Genomic DNA, 14,378 nt, shown 5'->3' on the forward strand with positions numbered 1-14,378 from the left:
AACATAATGGAAAATACAAAATACTAAGGGTAGTTATACTTCAGGAGAATAAAAAGGTTGCTATTTTTCTCCTCTTATAGGATTTTATTTGTTTGTTGTAAAACAAAAAGTGAGCTCATGCTAATTTAAAAAAAAACAAAAAACAAGAAACAAAATCCACTAATTCTTCCCAACCCATTAAACTTTGACTTTTAAAAAATGTTAAATGCTTAAAGAAAAAAGAAAAAGCATCTCCCGTGACTGGATGAGCATGCTCTTACCTATCTCTTCCTGAACAGAGACAGGTGTGTGGGAGTCTCTTTCTCCGCTCTCAGGGTCATCCGCTGCCTTAGCAGGGTCATGGGAAGAGCTGAGGTCACTGCTGCTCCTGTCCTCCAGTCTAGGCTGGGTGCAGGCAGTGGGAGCGCTAGTGTTACTGCTGTCACATGTCTTGTTAGAGTCTTCTAGAAAAATAGAATATCTGATTTTTACATGGAAAAATCACATCAAAATCTAAATGTCAGAAAAGCAGTTAACAGCCATAGGAATTCGTCATGATGCGAGTGTTAGAAAGCAAAGCCGATCGTGGAGGAAGAATGAAGTGCACGGTGAGAGGACGGGCATCAGTGCCCTGCAAGGTCCTGTAAGTCTCGTCCACCAACTCGCCGCTGTCTATCCTCAGCCAGCACAGGAAAAAAACAAAAACCACCAACACAACTACTACACACAACATGTGCAGGAAGCGGTTTTGTTGAGAAAAAACGCTCAAAGCACACAGCTTCCACTCTTACATTTCTAAAGTTTTCACAGACCTCTATTACAATGGAGTTAAAGATGACTCTTTACCTCTGAGGCCATCTATCTAAGTGTGGCCACCTTTTGGGTCATTTCACAGCATCACTAGCAGTTTAGTTCCTCAGCAGTATACAGAAATTAGTACTAGAAAAAATGGAAAGCCACGACAGTTCAGAAAGCAAGTCTCTGTCTGCATTTTGCAAACTACAGCTATATGGAGAGCAAGTGCTCTGGGGTCCACCTAACCTCAGTGCTCGATACGCTGAGACAGGAAGAAGATCTGAGCGACTGTCAGGCTAACTTGGACTTAAGTAAACAACTAAACAGAACAGAAGGGCATCTTATAGGAATGATGATGTCAGGGTTATCCACTACTGTACCTACGTGCAAAATTCCAGGCCCTGAACTCAAATGCTGCACATGGTAAATAAAATTAATGCTGTCTTTCAAAACAGAAACACCATCTTTCAGTCCAGCCTTCCGTCATCTGAGCCAAATGAAATATTTTGGGTCTCTGACTGGACCCAATATGATGGCTACCTAACATTAATCCACTTTGATATTTGGTTCCTTCATTTTTTAGACTAAAGCTGTCATTTTTCCTTTTACTGAACTCCCCAAAAGTGAGAGTGCTCACTGATGAAAGTTTTGTCTTGAATACAGATGCATTTTTAGATTTTAAATGCTCGTTCTAAGTCCTGGCAAGATGGCTGAGCTGGTGAAGGTCCTTTCTGTTAAGCCTGACTATGTGAGTTCCACCCTCAGGAATCACATGGAGAGGGAGAAAACAAACTCCAAGTCACCCTCTGAGCTCTACTAACATGCCATGTCACATCTTACCTGGCAGTAAATAAACAAATAAATAAGTAAATAAATAAATTTTCATGTTACTATTTTTCTACTATGGAGGCTGCAGACACAGCTCAGAGGTTCAGAGGATCTGAGTTCAATTCCCAGCACCCACATGAGGTGGCTCCCAACTGCCTAACTCTGGCTCCAGGAATCTGATGCCCTTGTCTGGTCTCTATGAGCACTTGCGCTCTACTCTCATCAAAACACACACACACACACCCCTTTGAAAAACTTTTCTACTATAGAAGATAAATGCCAAGCAAAAGGAAGGTAGTGTATCTTGGAAATATTAAAAATAATGCACATTCCAAAATGATTAAAATTTTAATTTAAAAATACAAAAAAACTTGAAAGCACTTGGTGAAAATGAACTGAAAAAAAAAAAACTAGAGGGGCTGGGGGTAGCTCAGTGGTAAGCACTTGCCTAAGCGTGATAAGCTATTAGGTTCAATCCGCAGTACCACAAAAACAAACAAAAAAGAGAAAAACACTTTCAAAGTAAGTAATTGCAAAGAAGGGGAAGAAGAGACTTATTTTGACTTAACTGTCTTACACTGCACCCAACAACAAATGTGTGTGCGTGCACATCTGTATGCTCATCAAGCATACATGAGACATTTATCAGTGTCAAGCTGGTGCCAGGACTATAGCGCAGTGGCAGGGTGCTTGCCTCTTGACGATGGGCCCTGGGTCCCACACTCAGCACCACCCAAAATTAATTATTTAAAAGGGAACATGACAGCAAAAACAAATTATAAGCTGCAACTCCAACAGAGCAGAGTAGACCGAAACTATATTGGAAGCAAAGACAGGAAAAGGCCTACACAGGAGAAAGCCTGCACAGAGGTCTTCAGAAGCTGGGCTATAGGGACAAAAGGGCAAAGAAAATAAAAAGGAGGAAATAAGAAAGACTAGAAGTTATTGAGCCAGAGAAAAGCATGCAATAGCTGGGTGCAGAAACCAGAGAACAATTTTATGGAGTTAGTTCTCTCTAATTTTATGTGAGTTCTGGAAATCAAACTCAGTATGGTCAGGCTTGGCCTGCAAGACCCACTGAGCCAACCCACCAGCCCCACATAACCTCTGACAAGCTTCTCACTGGCCAGGGACTCAGTAAGCAGGCTGACTGGCCAGTCTCAGCACTGAAATTATCAACCATTACACCTGACTTGTGCAGATTCTGGGGAGAGAATTCAGAATCAGTGGCTGAACTATCTCCCTAGCTGAGGACTACTGACACTGTTTAAATTGTGTTTATTTTTAGTGGGGAAGGGGCTGCAGGCAATGTATGTGCCATAGCACACATGCGGGGCTCAGACGACAACTTTCAGGAGCTGATCACCACCTTCTACCATGGTTCCCAGGCTTGTACGGCAAGTGCTTTTACACACTGAGCCATCTTGCCGGCCACCAAGATTATTTTTATAAAGATAAAATAAATCTCATTACTAAAGACAGATAAGGACATGAGAGGAAAGCTAATGTCACTTATGAAGTAGATGGGAAATCCTAGGCAAAATATTAAGAAATTAGATGAAGTAATTAATATATGAGAAAAATAATCACAACCAAGCTGTATTTAATCAAGGACTATGAGATTGGAATTAAAAAACAAACAAACACACAAACAAACAAAAATACAGAAAAACCACAGGAATTTTTGCTTTAGTGAAGATAGCCTTAAGGAAAAAAGACTTATGCTCTCCAACAAAACAAAACCAGAAATTGTACGAAAGAAAGGACAGGCACTTCATGAAAGAGAAAAATCAAATGTATACACTTGTAAACACACACACACACACACACACACACACACACACACACACACACGTCTGCAATCACCTGGTAACTACAGGTACAAACCACCACACAATCTCCCCACACACCATCTGGAAGGTTCCCTATATACCCTTGTCCCAAAGAAAAGAACAAATGACAGTGTTGATGGCACTTGCTGGCAATGATGTGCTGTCATGAGGGAGAGCTCTCACATCGTTGGGGATGCTTCCACAAGCCCTCTGGAGAGCCCCAGAACTTATCACAGGGTGTGTCTGCTTGATCCAGAGGCTGCATGAAGGCAAGCACATGCACACTTAAAGACCAGGAAACCCATGATTAGGTTTATGCCCCCAGAAATGCGTGTCCATATGTAAAAATATGCATAAAGAAATAATAATAATAATAATAGTATTATTAATGATGGCACAAACTGGGAACTATTTGAATAACTATCATTGGAAGCTGGAGAGATGGCACAGCAGTTAACTGCACTTGCTCTTGCAGAGGACGCAGGTTTGGTTCTCAGCACCCACAGTGGACTGTAACTCCAGCTCCAGGGATCTAAAAGCTCCTTCTGGCCTCTGATTTCACAAGGCACACACAGTACATATACATACTTGGAGGAACTCACAGATGCACATAAAAGCACATAAACAGGGTGGGGGGTTGGGGGTGTGTGTCCTGGAGAGATGGCTCAGTGGTTAAGAGCATCGGCTGCTCTTCCAGAGGAACCAGGTTCAATTCCCAGTACCCACATGGCAGCTTATAACTGTGTGTAACTCAAGTTCCAGTGGATCTGACTCCCTCGCACAGACATTCATGTAGGCCAAACATCAGAAGGACATTAAAAATAAATAAAGAAAAAGGTTTTTTAAAAGTATGTAAATGGTTAGATGACCATCAACATATAAAAAGGATATTATTCATGCTATATCTATACAATGGGGTGACAGCAAAAGATGATGCTCTGTACAACACTGGGTATTTTTGTTCTTACTGGTATCTTATTAAGGATATAAGAATTTTTAAAGTCAAATACCAGCTAAACATGGTGATCCATGCCTTTAACCCTATCTCTTTCTTGGGAAGCAGAGGTAGACAGATATCTGTGTTCATGACCAGCCTAGTCTACACTAGCAAGTTCCAGGCCAGTGAAGGCTATATAGTAAGACCCTGTCTCAAACAAACAAAAAATCAGACATTAAAAGTTATATATTATATTATAATTCAACCCCCCCCCCCACCTCTCTTTTTAAAGCAAAATCGGTAGCAGTTAAGAGCACTTGCTCCTCTTACAGAGGACTAGAGTTCAATTCCACAGCCGCAAGGGGACCTTCTGACCTTCTCAGGCACCAGACATACTCATGATATACAGATAAACACGCAAGCAATACACTCATACATATGAAAATAAATTTAAAAATTAGAAAAACAAACAAAAAGCCAACTGCACTGCTGGGATTAGAAGACAGATCAGTCTCTGGTGGGCGTGTGCACTGGTTCTCTAGGTGTTCACTTTGTAAACATTCATCATTTAACTAGTTCAAGAAAATATAACAGACCCAGAATATCTCTCCACCCAATCCAACCCTATTATTGTTTCAAAAGACTTCACTCAATGAATATCTATCATGGTGGTGTGAGTAGGTCTGACCCCCATAGACTCAAATGTTTGAATGCTTGGCCCATGGGGAGTGGCACTATTAGGAGGCGTGGCCTTGTTGGAACAAGTGTGTCACTGCTGGGATGGACTTTTGAGTTTCCTAGTGCTCAAGCTCCGCCCAGTGTGGAACAGTCTCCCAGCTGCCTTCAGATCAAGATGTAAAACTCTCAGCTTCCTCTCCAGCGCCATGTCTGCCCACATGCTGCCATGCTCCTCACCATGATGACCATGGACTGAACCTCTGAAACTGTAAGCCAGCCCCAATCAAACGCTTGCTTTTATAAGACCTGCCGTGGTCGTGGTGTCTCTGCACAGCAATAAAACCCCAACTAAGACGTCATATTTTTAATTTTTTTTTTTTGAGACAGGGTTTCTCTGTGTAGCCTTGGCTGTCCTAGACTCACTTTGTAGATCAGGCTGGCATTATTTTGTAAGTTTAAAAAAGAAAGCTAGAGGCTGGAGAAATGGCTCAGTGGTTTTAAGAGCACTGGCTAATCATCCAGAGGTCCTGAGTTCCAATTCCCAGCAACCAAATGATGGCTCACAACCCTCTATAATGAGATCTGGTGCTCTCTTCTGGCATGCAGGCACACAAGCAAATAGTGTTTATATACACAAATAAATAAATCTTTAAAAGATAAATAAATTAATTAAAAAACAATAACACAAACCAAGTGAGATGGTCCATACCACAGATGCTATTTTTAATCTGCCTGTAGTAATTCTCCCACCCCAAATCTCAACAACCTCCTCATCACTGAGCGGAGGGGGTGTGAACAGTGAGAACAGGGATTGGTTGGGGGCATCACAAAGCACACAGAACCCTCCCAATGCACAGAACAGTACCAGTTATTTGTTGGCTAAGTAAGAACATAGAAGCAGGGCCACAGGAGACAGCAGAGCATCTTCCTTGGAGGTGAGAATGGTACTGTTGAGTCAGCAAGGACTCACACTCTACTCTGGTCGTGGATGTATTCCCATGACAATTGAGTCTGAAACTTATTACAATATTAACTACTTGATAAAAACACAAAATGCAGGCTGGCAAGATGGCTCAGAAAGCAAAGGTACTTGCTGCCAAGCCTGACAAACTGTTCAATCTCCGGGAAGTTCAAACTCCAGCAAGTTGTCCTTGAGTCTCTACATTTGCTGTTGCATGGCATATGCATGCATGTACATGTGTTCACCCACACAAAACAAATAAATGTAAAGCAATGGCACACAAGGGCTAAGGATCTAACAGATCATACGCAATCAAGTCTGATTTAAGAACAGGTCAGTTATGTCATACCTAAAACCACTAGGACATCTAAGATATATTAAGTATTGATCAATCCAAAAGGGCAAATTTTTCACATTATTTCAGCAACAGTATTCCACGTCAAAACTTTTATCCTCAATTATGTGAAAATGAGAACAAAACTAACCAAAGCCTAGCCCCCAGTCAGTTGTAGAGCTGAGTTACAGACCTGTGTTTCTCCAGCCTCTTGGCCAACATTCCCTGGAGAACCACCTGCCTCAGTGACAGCTGTTTTCTAAGCAGTCAAACCCTTCACTGTAGTCTCTACTCCTATGATGTCACATCTCAACAAGACTTCTCTATTGTCCCCAGGTCAGTGGCCCAAATGCCTGACACTAAACCTACAGTGTTCTGGCCTAATTGATTCTTCTTTACTGTCTGTGTTCTGACACAGGGTCTCCCTGTGTAACCCTGTCTAGCCTGGAGCTCACCACACAAGGCCTTGAGTTGACTGTCTCGCCAGCGCTGACACTTCAAACTGAAGCACTACACCAGCCAATTGATCTGCTTCCCTGGAGCAGTTTCCTGATCTCCTGCACCTTCATGAGCAAGCACACTATCCTCAGCGTCAACTGTGTCAGACGGTTCTGCTGACAGATGGGGTTCACTTGGAGTCTATGTAACCTAAGCTTTCACTGGGGTTTTCAGCAATGCTCTGAGCTGGTTGCCAAAATCCTTCACATTCCAATCAGAAACCTGAAGGCCCGTGAAAGGCTGAATGGCATTATTTTATGGGCAGAAGCAGGCCTGGAAGGCACACAGCTTCTACACAACAGTGCTTTCAACACACCAGTCACATCCCAGCATCACTAACACACAGCATTAAGAGAACTCAAAGCTTGGAAATGACAATACTTTTTCATATACACAAAAAGGGCCTTTAAAGATTTTCTCCAACCATGACTTTGCAATATTGATTTTAGTCATCTGAATATATGTAGTATGATAATTTACTTCAAATAAAATTTCAATGTTAAAAAGGTTAAAGTTGGAATTGCTAGTTAACATATCAATGCATCTAGCAAAAATGTTGGTGATGATGGATTATCTACTAATATTATGGTCTGACATATAGCACTACATGAGCACATGCAAACAGAAAATTAATGTGTTAGTATGTAAAGAGCCAGAAGGGCCAAGTCACTCAACATGGAGACAGACATTACTATGTGAGTAACTCAAATCAAAATCTCCACCAGGATGGCCTGGTGACCAGGCATACAAATCCATCTAGGAAACACAAGCATGAGGACTGAGAGGGCATTGCAGGCACTAACTGAAAGGACATCTGCCAAACATCCATGTTAGGTGACAGTTTAGCAATCAGGAATGGCACTGTGAGCAAGCAGCATGAATGAATGCAGACTGTCAGGTTCTAGGTGACATGCAGCTTTGACTGCACAGGGAAGGGATCCCCCCATTACAGAGGCATTGATACGCTGCCCTCTGTACCTGGCACATCCGGGGGGAGCTCAGATGCCACCTTCTTCTCTGCCATGCTGCTGCTATCATGGGTGTCTGAGAGACAGCCCTCAGGGCTCCTCCCTTCACAGGGACTAGTCTCTTCTGAAGAAGCATTTGTTGTGTTGTCGCCATGATTTGCTGGCACAGAGTTACCTCTATCCCCAACTTCTGTTGGCTCTACAGCAAAACGCACAACAAAACTTTAAAGATATGCTTTAAAATTGGCTTTGGACAAGTGGCCACATTCAACCAACTACTAAAAATCATCAATCTCCAAAAATCCTACTTTTCTTTGATGGCCATCTCTTAAAGAAGTCAGGGTCTGACATAGTTTTGCAATGGTCATCCAAAATTAAGAAGCAGAATATTAAGAAGGTTTGAGAATTAATTTTTTAAAGAACATATTTTACCACATATCATGTATAATCTGGCATAAAAATAGTAACTTTTCATCACCAAATTTCATAGGGATGCCAACTGCTTCGAATATAACTATAACATTGTTGCAAATCCATCAATACAGAAAACTCATTACAATGGTTGTGACATTACAGGGAGACTCTTAGTTATCTTCAGGAATCAAAAATAGCTGGTTGTATAAAAAATTTCCATTTCCATCTTTCAAATAAAACTAGAGGTTTCACAAATAGCATCAATAAAATATTTCTTTTGAACCAAGTAATTCTTTTACCCTCAGGTTTTCCTTGCACAGGCTCTTCATCCAAGACTTTGTTGACACCGTCCTTTTCAAGGGTCCGGTCTTCCGACTCCTCCCTGCTCTTCTCAGCATCTTTGGAATTGTCGACCTCATTCTTGTCTTTTTCTATTTCTTCTGGGCCCTGATCACAGTCAATATCTTCCCCTCTTTTGATTCTTAAGGAGTCCAAAATTTCTTCTATAATAAAAAAAAAATGTAAACTGTTTTCTTTCCATGGCTAAATATAAGATTACTAACAAATGCCACTTAGAAATTTTAATGTTTGCTGGGCTTGGTGGTGCACACCTGAATCCAAGCACCCAGAGTCAGAGGCAGGTGGGTCTCTTGAGTACAAAGGCAACATGGTCTACATAACAGGTTCTAGGACACTCGGGCTACATAGTGAGATTTTTGTCTCAAAAAAGGAAAGAGGCGGGGGTGGGGGTGTGAAGGCTTAATGTCCAATATTGTTAAGTCTTTATTTTTATTTTTTGGTTTTTTGAGGCAGGGTCTCTCTGTGTAGCCTTGGTTGTCCTAGACTCACTTTGTAGACCAGGCTGGCCTCAAACTCACAGCAATCTGCCTACCTCTGCCTCCCGAGTGCTGGGATTAAAGGCGTGCGCCACTATGCGCAGATATCTTTAAGAAAGAAAATTATAGCCTGTCATGGTGGCACACGCCTGTTCATATTTTATGCATATATGCATAAAATAAACATCTTTAAAAAAAAAAAAAAAGACAACCTGTGCTCTTAACCACTGAGCCATTGCTCCATGGCCTAGCCTCAAACTCTTCCCACTTTACTCAGCGAGTGCTATGATTTCAGGCATGTGCCACCGCCCCATTAATTCTATTGCTTAAACTGTTCCACCTTTGACCTTTGAGGACTTTTCAGCGCTCTTTGTCCTCTTCATATGTCTTACCCATCTACCAATCCAACCTTTATTTTCTTTCCTTCCATTTTGGTTTACTGAGACAGGATTTCTCTATGTAGCCCTGACTATCCTGGAATTTTCTCTATAGACCAGGCTGGCCTCAAACTCTGCCTGCCTGCCTCTGCTTCCTGAGTGCTAGGCTTAAAAGTGACTGTCACTACACCTGGTTAAATCTTGATTCTTTTTATGATTAGAAAATGTTAGCAGGGCTAAACAGAGAAACTGTTTCCAAAAACAAAACAAAACAACAACAACAACAAAAAAACAGAAAATGTTTAGAACTATACAAGCTGGGTAGAGTGCAAGGGAATATCTGTACCCTGACCCATGTACATGCACATATTCCTGTATCTACATGTATGTAGCATATTTGTCTTTGGTTCATTATATTACTGGCCCCTTGTTTATTTCTTTTAAAGATTGATTTTTATGTATATGAGTGCTCTTTCTGCATGTACACCTACATGCTAGGAAAAAGGCATCAGATCTCATTATAGATGGTTTTGAGCCACCAGGTGGTTGCTGGGAATTGAACTCAAGACCTCTGAAGAGCAGACAGTGCTCTTAACCTCTGAGCTGTCTCTCCATCTCCACCAGCCTCCTTGCTTATTTTATAATGTCTCGCAGTGAGAAACTGGCTACGCTCTCCATAGACAATCACCCCACTGCTTGGATAACGACAGCCATGGCAAAGCAGCTTCAGAACTGCTAAACCAAATCCTCACGGGAAACACGTCTACCTCTACAGTGTGAGGTTTACAAAGACAAGGAAAACAGAGCGCTCCTCTTGGGGTTCGCAGTCCTGGTTTATATTGCCTTTCTTCAGTGTTCTCCACCTTCATTTTGGTTGTATTTGTTAAATTATGGTTATCTGGTCCATTTTCCAGATTTAGAAAACTTTTGTTGGGGAGTGAGGATGAACCTCAGTAACAGAGTGCTTGTCTAGCCTATCACCCCAGCAGGGAGCGAGAGGACAAAACACCTTCTGGGGAACTCAAGACGGTTGTCTAAAACATGTTCTTTTTTTTTTTTTTTAAAGATGTATTTATTTATTATTGGCATATAGTGCTCTGCCTGCACATACACCTGCAGGCCAGAGAGGGAATCAGATCATATTACAGATGGTTAACGAGTCACCATGTGGTTGCTGGAAACGGAACTCAGGACTCCTGGAAAAGCAAGCTTAGCCTCCCAGCCATCTCTCCAGCCCCTTAAAGCATGATGTTCTAAAGGCTGAGGACACGGGAAACAAGAACTGTGTCCATCTGATTTTGTATGGGGGGGTGGGGGTGGGAGTAATCTGGCTGAAATAAATAAAACATTCTATAAAGTTGTCTATAGGCTGGAAAGAGTGGACTGACGAAGACACAAATGAACCAGGCAAGGTGGAACATCCCTCATAGTCCCAATACTCTGATGGCTGAGGCAGGAGGATCATGATGAGTTCAGGGTCAACCTCAACCCATCCTGTCATTAAACAAACAGGATACGAATGACTTGTGGGTCTAGGGGGTACTATGACCAAGGCAAGAAACAAAACACTAAAATGTACAGCACCCTAATTAGCACTGGCATGGTTAAGATCACTATAGAAAACCAATGAAATAAGAATCAAAGAAAGGCATATTTAACTGGGACATCTTGGCACACTTTCAATGTTCAGAATGTTTACACTAAGAGGTTATCTCAAGTTTAACAACAAAAATTCAGCAAGAACGCCCCTCACCATTAGCTGCCGCTAGAAAGGACTTGTTGCTGCCTCGAGCTTTGTTGGTCAGGTCTTCAGTTACGTCCATGTGCTGGTGCATCTCTTCTCGAATCTCCTCAAGAATTTTGCACAGTTCTGCTTCCCAGTAATCTTTGTCTAGACAGTCTATTAATTCCGCAAGCTGGACTTTTGTGCTGTAGTACCAAACTTTCTTTTCATTTTCATTTTCTGTGTCTTCTTCTCTGTAGTAAAATCAGGGAGGAAGAACATTAGACACAACAGCACTTACCCAACAAGCATGTGCCCACCAAGTTCAACTGTGCAATGCCAAGACCGCGTGCTGACGCTCAACTGCTCTTCATCTAAACACCGTCTCATTGCCTGCATTTCTGAGCCCATGATACGTAGGTAAAAATAAGTGCAGTATTCCTGAGTAGAGAGCTTATTGCAAGTGCCTAACTTTAACACCCTGCACCATGATTGGAGAGCTTGGCAAAGAGCAGCCTAACCTCAAGCAACTCTCCTGCAGCAGCCGGTGAGTCTTAACCAGCACCTCTGGAAGTCACAGTTTGGGATGCTGTAAGCGTAGCGCACACTTATACAGTCTAGAAACATCTCCACCAGCTAGGAGGCTTCACTAAGTCCCAAGCCCTGTAGGAGCCGTATCTAATTCAGCAACAGTGTCTCCTCATCTCCTTTCTTCCTGTCTCTTGTTTTGTCTTTTAGATTTTATTTTCATTTATGTATGTGTGGCCTTTATGTGTAACTGTACCACATGCATGCAGTGTCCAGGGAGGCTAGAGGAGGAAGGATGCTGGGGGTCCTGGAACTGGTTGCAACCTGCCACGGGGATGCTGAGAATCTCGGCAAGAGCAGCAGTGCAGCCACCTCTACACACACCCCCCACCCCAAGAAGAAACGCTGTGCTGGGGGACGTGCAGTGGATGAAGTGCTGCTACAGAAGCAGACAGCCCTGAGTCCAGAGCTGCAGAGCTTAGGCCAGCTGTGGCAGGTGTGTGGGCTCTTTGCGGAAGGACGGAGGGGTGCGGGCACAGAGGAACGTAGGCACCTGGAGCTTGCTAGCCTGCCCATCTCACTAGTCAGCAAGCTCCAGATTCCTTAGTGATGCGAATCTCAAAAAATAAATTAATAAATAAATAATTAAGCAAGTAAATAAATAAATAGATAGAAAGCAACAGAAAAGGCCACCCTACATTGACCTCTAGCCTAGTATCAAGACAAATTATGTGCACAAGCCCACATGGAAAACCACGCGCACACGCATACACACACACACACACACACACACACACACACACACGGGCCTAGAATATAAATCAGGGCAGAATGCTCAAGGCCTGGATTCTAGCCTAAGATGTTACCAAATGGAAAAAATCTGGCTCGGCTGAATGGGCTCGGTCCCATGAATTTGACAACATGGGGGCGGCAAGCTCCTTCCAAGCCATGTACGCACCTCACTTGTAGAGAGAGGCTATCAGGCCACTGCTATCAGGCCACCGAGACTTGAAGATACTAGACAGCGCACCCATCACAGTGACTAGGAACATCATTATGTAGTATAGTAGAGTTCTATGTGCTCCACCGCATCTGGTGGCTCCTCCCGAGTGCTGGGATCTGAACTCAGGGCCTCAGGCTTATGCAACAGTGTTCTTTCGGGGGCTTTTTGTTTTTTGAGACAGGTTTCTCCATGTAGCCCTGGCTGTCCTGGACTCACATTGTAAACCAGGCTCTAACTCACAGCGAGCCGCCCGCCTCTGCCTGGGATTAAAGGAGTGCACCACCACGCCCGGCACAGGGTTCTTTCATATTGCACCATCTCCCAACCCCCACCCACACATTTTTTCTTTGGGTTTTTGTCATAAATGCAAAACCTTTTAAAACATTTTTTAATCTGATCTACATTTCACTCTAATAGATATTTCTACTAAGTAGTTATTTTGTTTTAATGAGCTCAGGTTTACTTTTCACCAGTCTGTTCTGGCATGGCTCTAGTTCTATCAGAGTCACCTGAGTCAATGACAGGCAGTGTGCATCCTCTGTAGTATTTTCCACACACTGTGCTCAATTCAGTATTTTTGCCATAGAGGTGATGACAGCAGTTCTGGCCAACATGCATAGTATTCTATTTCAGATTCCCTCAAAGCTGGGCACTTGTCGGCAAGGATAACCAACTTTGTTTTGCCCTGTCTGATCATCTTCAGAGTCTGTTTGTCTCAGCACGTATTTTCCACTTTTCCTAACAAGTCTGAGTCTAGAAGTGATCAACTCCAGAGTTTTTCAACTTCTGTGCAGCCACCATCTTCCTGCCTTAGATGCAGGACAGCTCCCAACCAAGAGCAGCTGTCAAGATGGCCAGGGAGCAAGTCTACTGAGATCTTATGACTAGCATTACAGTGATATTAATTGAATTTCCAAAGCTAACAACGTCAGTCTTCTCAGCAGATTCATTAAAAGGTCTTAAACACAGTGCTATGTCAAAAATTGACAATGTCAAGGCTCGAGAGATGGCTCAGCGGTTAAGAGCACTGTTTGCTCTTCCAAAGGTCCTGAGTTCAATTCCCAGATGGTGGCTCATGACCATCTATAAAGAGAGCCGGTGCCCTCTTCTCGTATGCAGGCATACATGCAAGCAGGACACTGTATATATAATAAATAAATCTTTTAAAAATTGACAGTGTCAAGTGCTTAGAGAGCTCTGACATAAGCTCTGACAGCATAAAAGCTATAGATAATTCTTTTTTTTTTTTTTTTTACTTTCTAAAACTTCAGTCTTACAGCTTTCTTACTGTAAAGAGTTCATGGCCGGGCGGTGATGGCACACACCTTTAATCCTAGCACTCTGGAGGCAGAGGTAGGTGGATTCTGTGAGTTCGAGGCCAGCCTGGTCTACAAGGTGAGTCCAGGACAGCCAAGGCTACACAGAGAAACCCTGTCTTGAAAAACAAAACAAAACAAAACAAAAAAGAGCTCATACTCTCTCTCTCTCTCTCCCTTGCTCCCTCCCTCCCCCCCCCCCACCTCCATCCTTCTCCTTTCCTCTTCCTGTCCCTGTCATGTAACCTGGCGGGCTTGAATTCCTCGTTTCACCTCCAGGATGCTAGAATCACAGTTGAGCACCACTGTGCCTAACTTAGAAAACCCTGGGGACAGAACCCAGGGTTTCATCCGTGACAAGCATACCCTTT

General features: G+C 42.8%; 1 protein-coding gene and 1 pseudogene across 13 annotated transcripts in view; both read right to left on the reverse strand.

The window, feature by feature from the left end:
- Positions 1-14,378, reverse strand: part of BPTF (bromodomain PHD finger transcription factor) — a 102,362-nt gene that overhangs the window by 52,147 nt on the left and 35,837 nt on the right. For 7 of the 12 annotated variants that reach the window (XM_084748471.1, XM_084748475.1, XM_084748478.1 and 4 more), the window contains exons 3-6: positions 11,191-11,414; positions 8,524-8,727; positions 7,821-8,009; positions 261-443 (exon numbers count right to left, since the gene is read on the reverse strand). In XM_084748471.1, the coding sequence (XP_084604597.1) occupies positions 261-443; positions 7,821-8,009; positions 8,524-8,727; positions 11,191-11,414 (800 nt within the window). The remainder of the gene's footprint in view (positions 1-260; positions 444-7,820; positions 8,010-8,523; positions 8,728-11,190; positions 11,415-14,378) is intronic. The other 5 variants (XM_084748472.1, XM_084748470.1, XM_084748479.1 and 2 more) reach the window with 3 other exon arrangements.
- On the reverse strand, positions 12,992-14,144 carry LOC311579039 (large ribosomal subunit protein eL30-like; annotated as a pseudogene). Its single transcript has one exon. The product of its transcript is annotated as a large ribosomal subunit protein eL30-like (transcript).

The sequence above is a fragment of the Acomys minous genome, assembly GCF_964271855.1.
Source record: "Acomys minous genome assembly, chromosome: 12".
NCBI lineage: Eukaryota > Metazoa > Chordata > Mammalia > Rodentia > Muridae > Acomys > Acomys minous.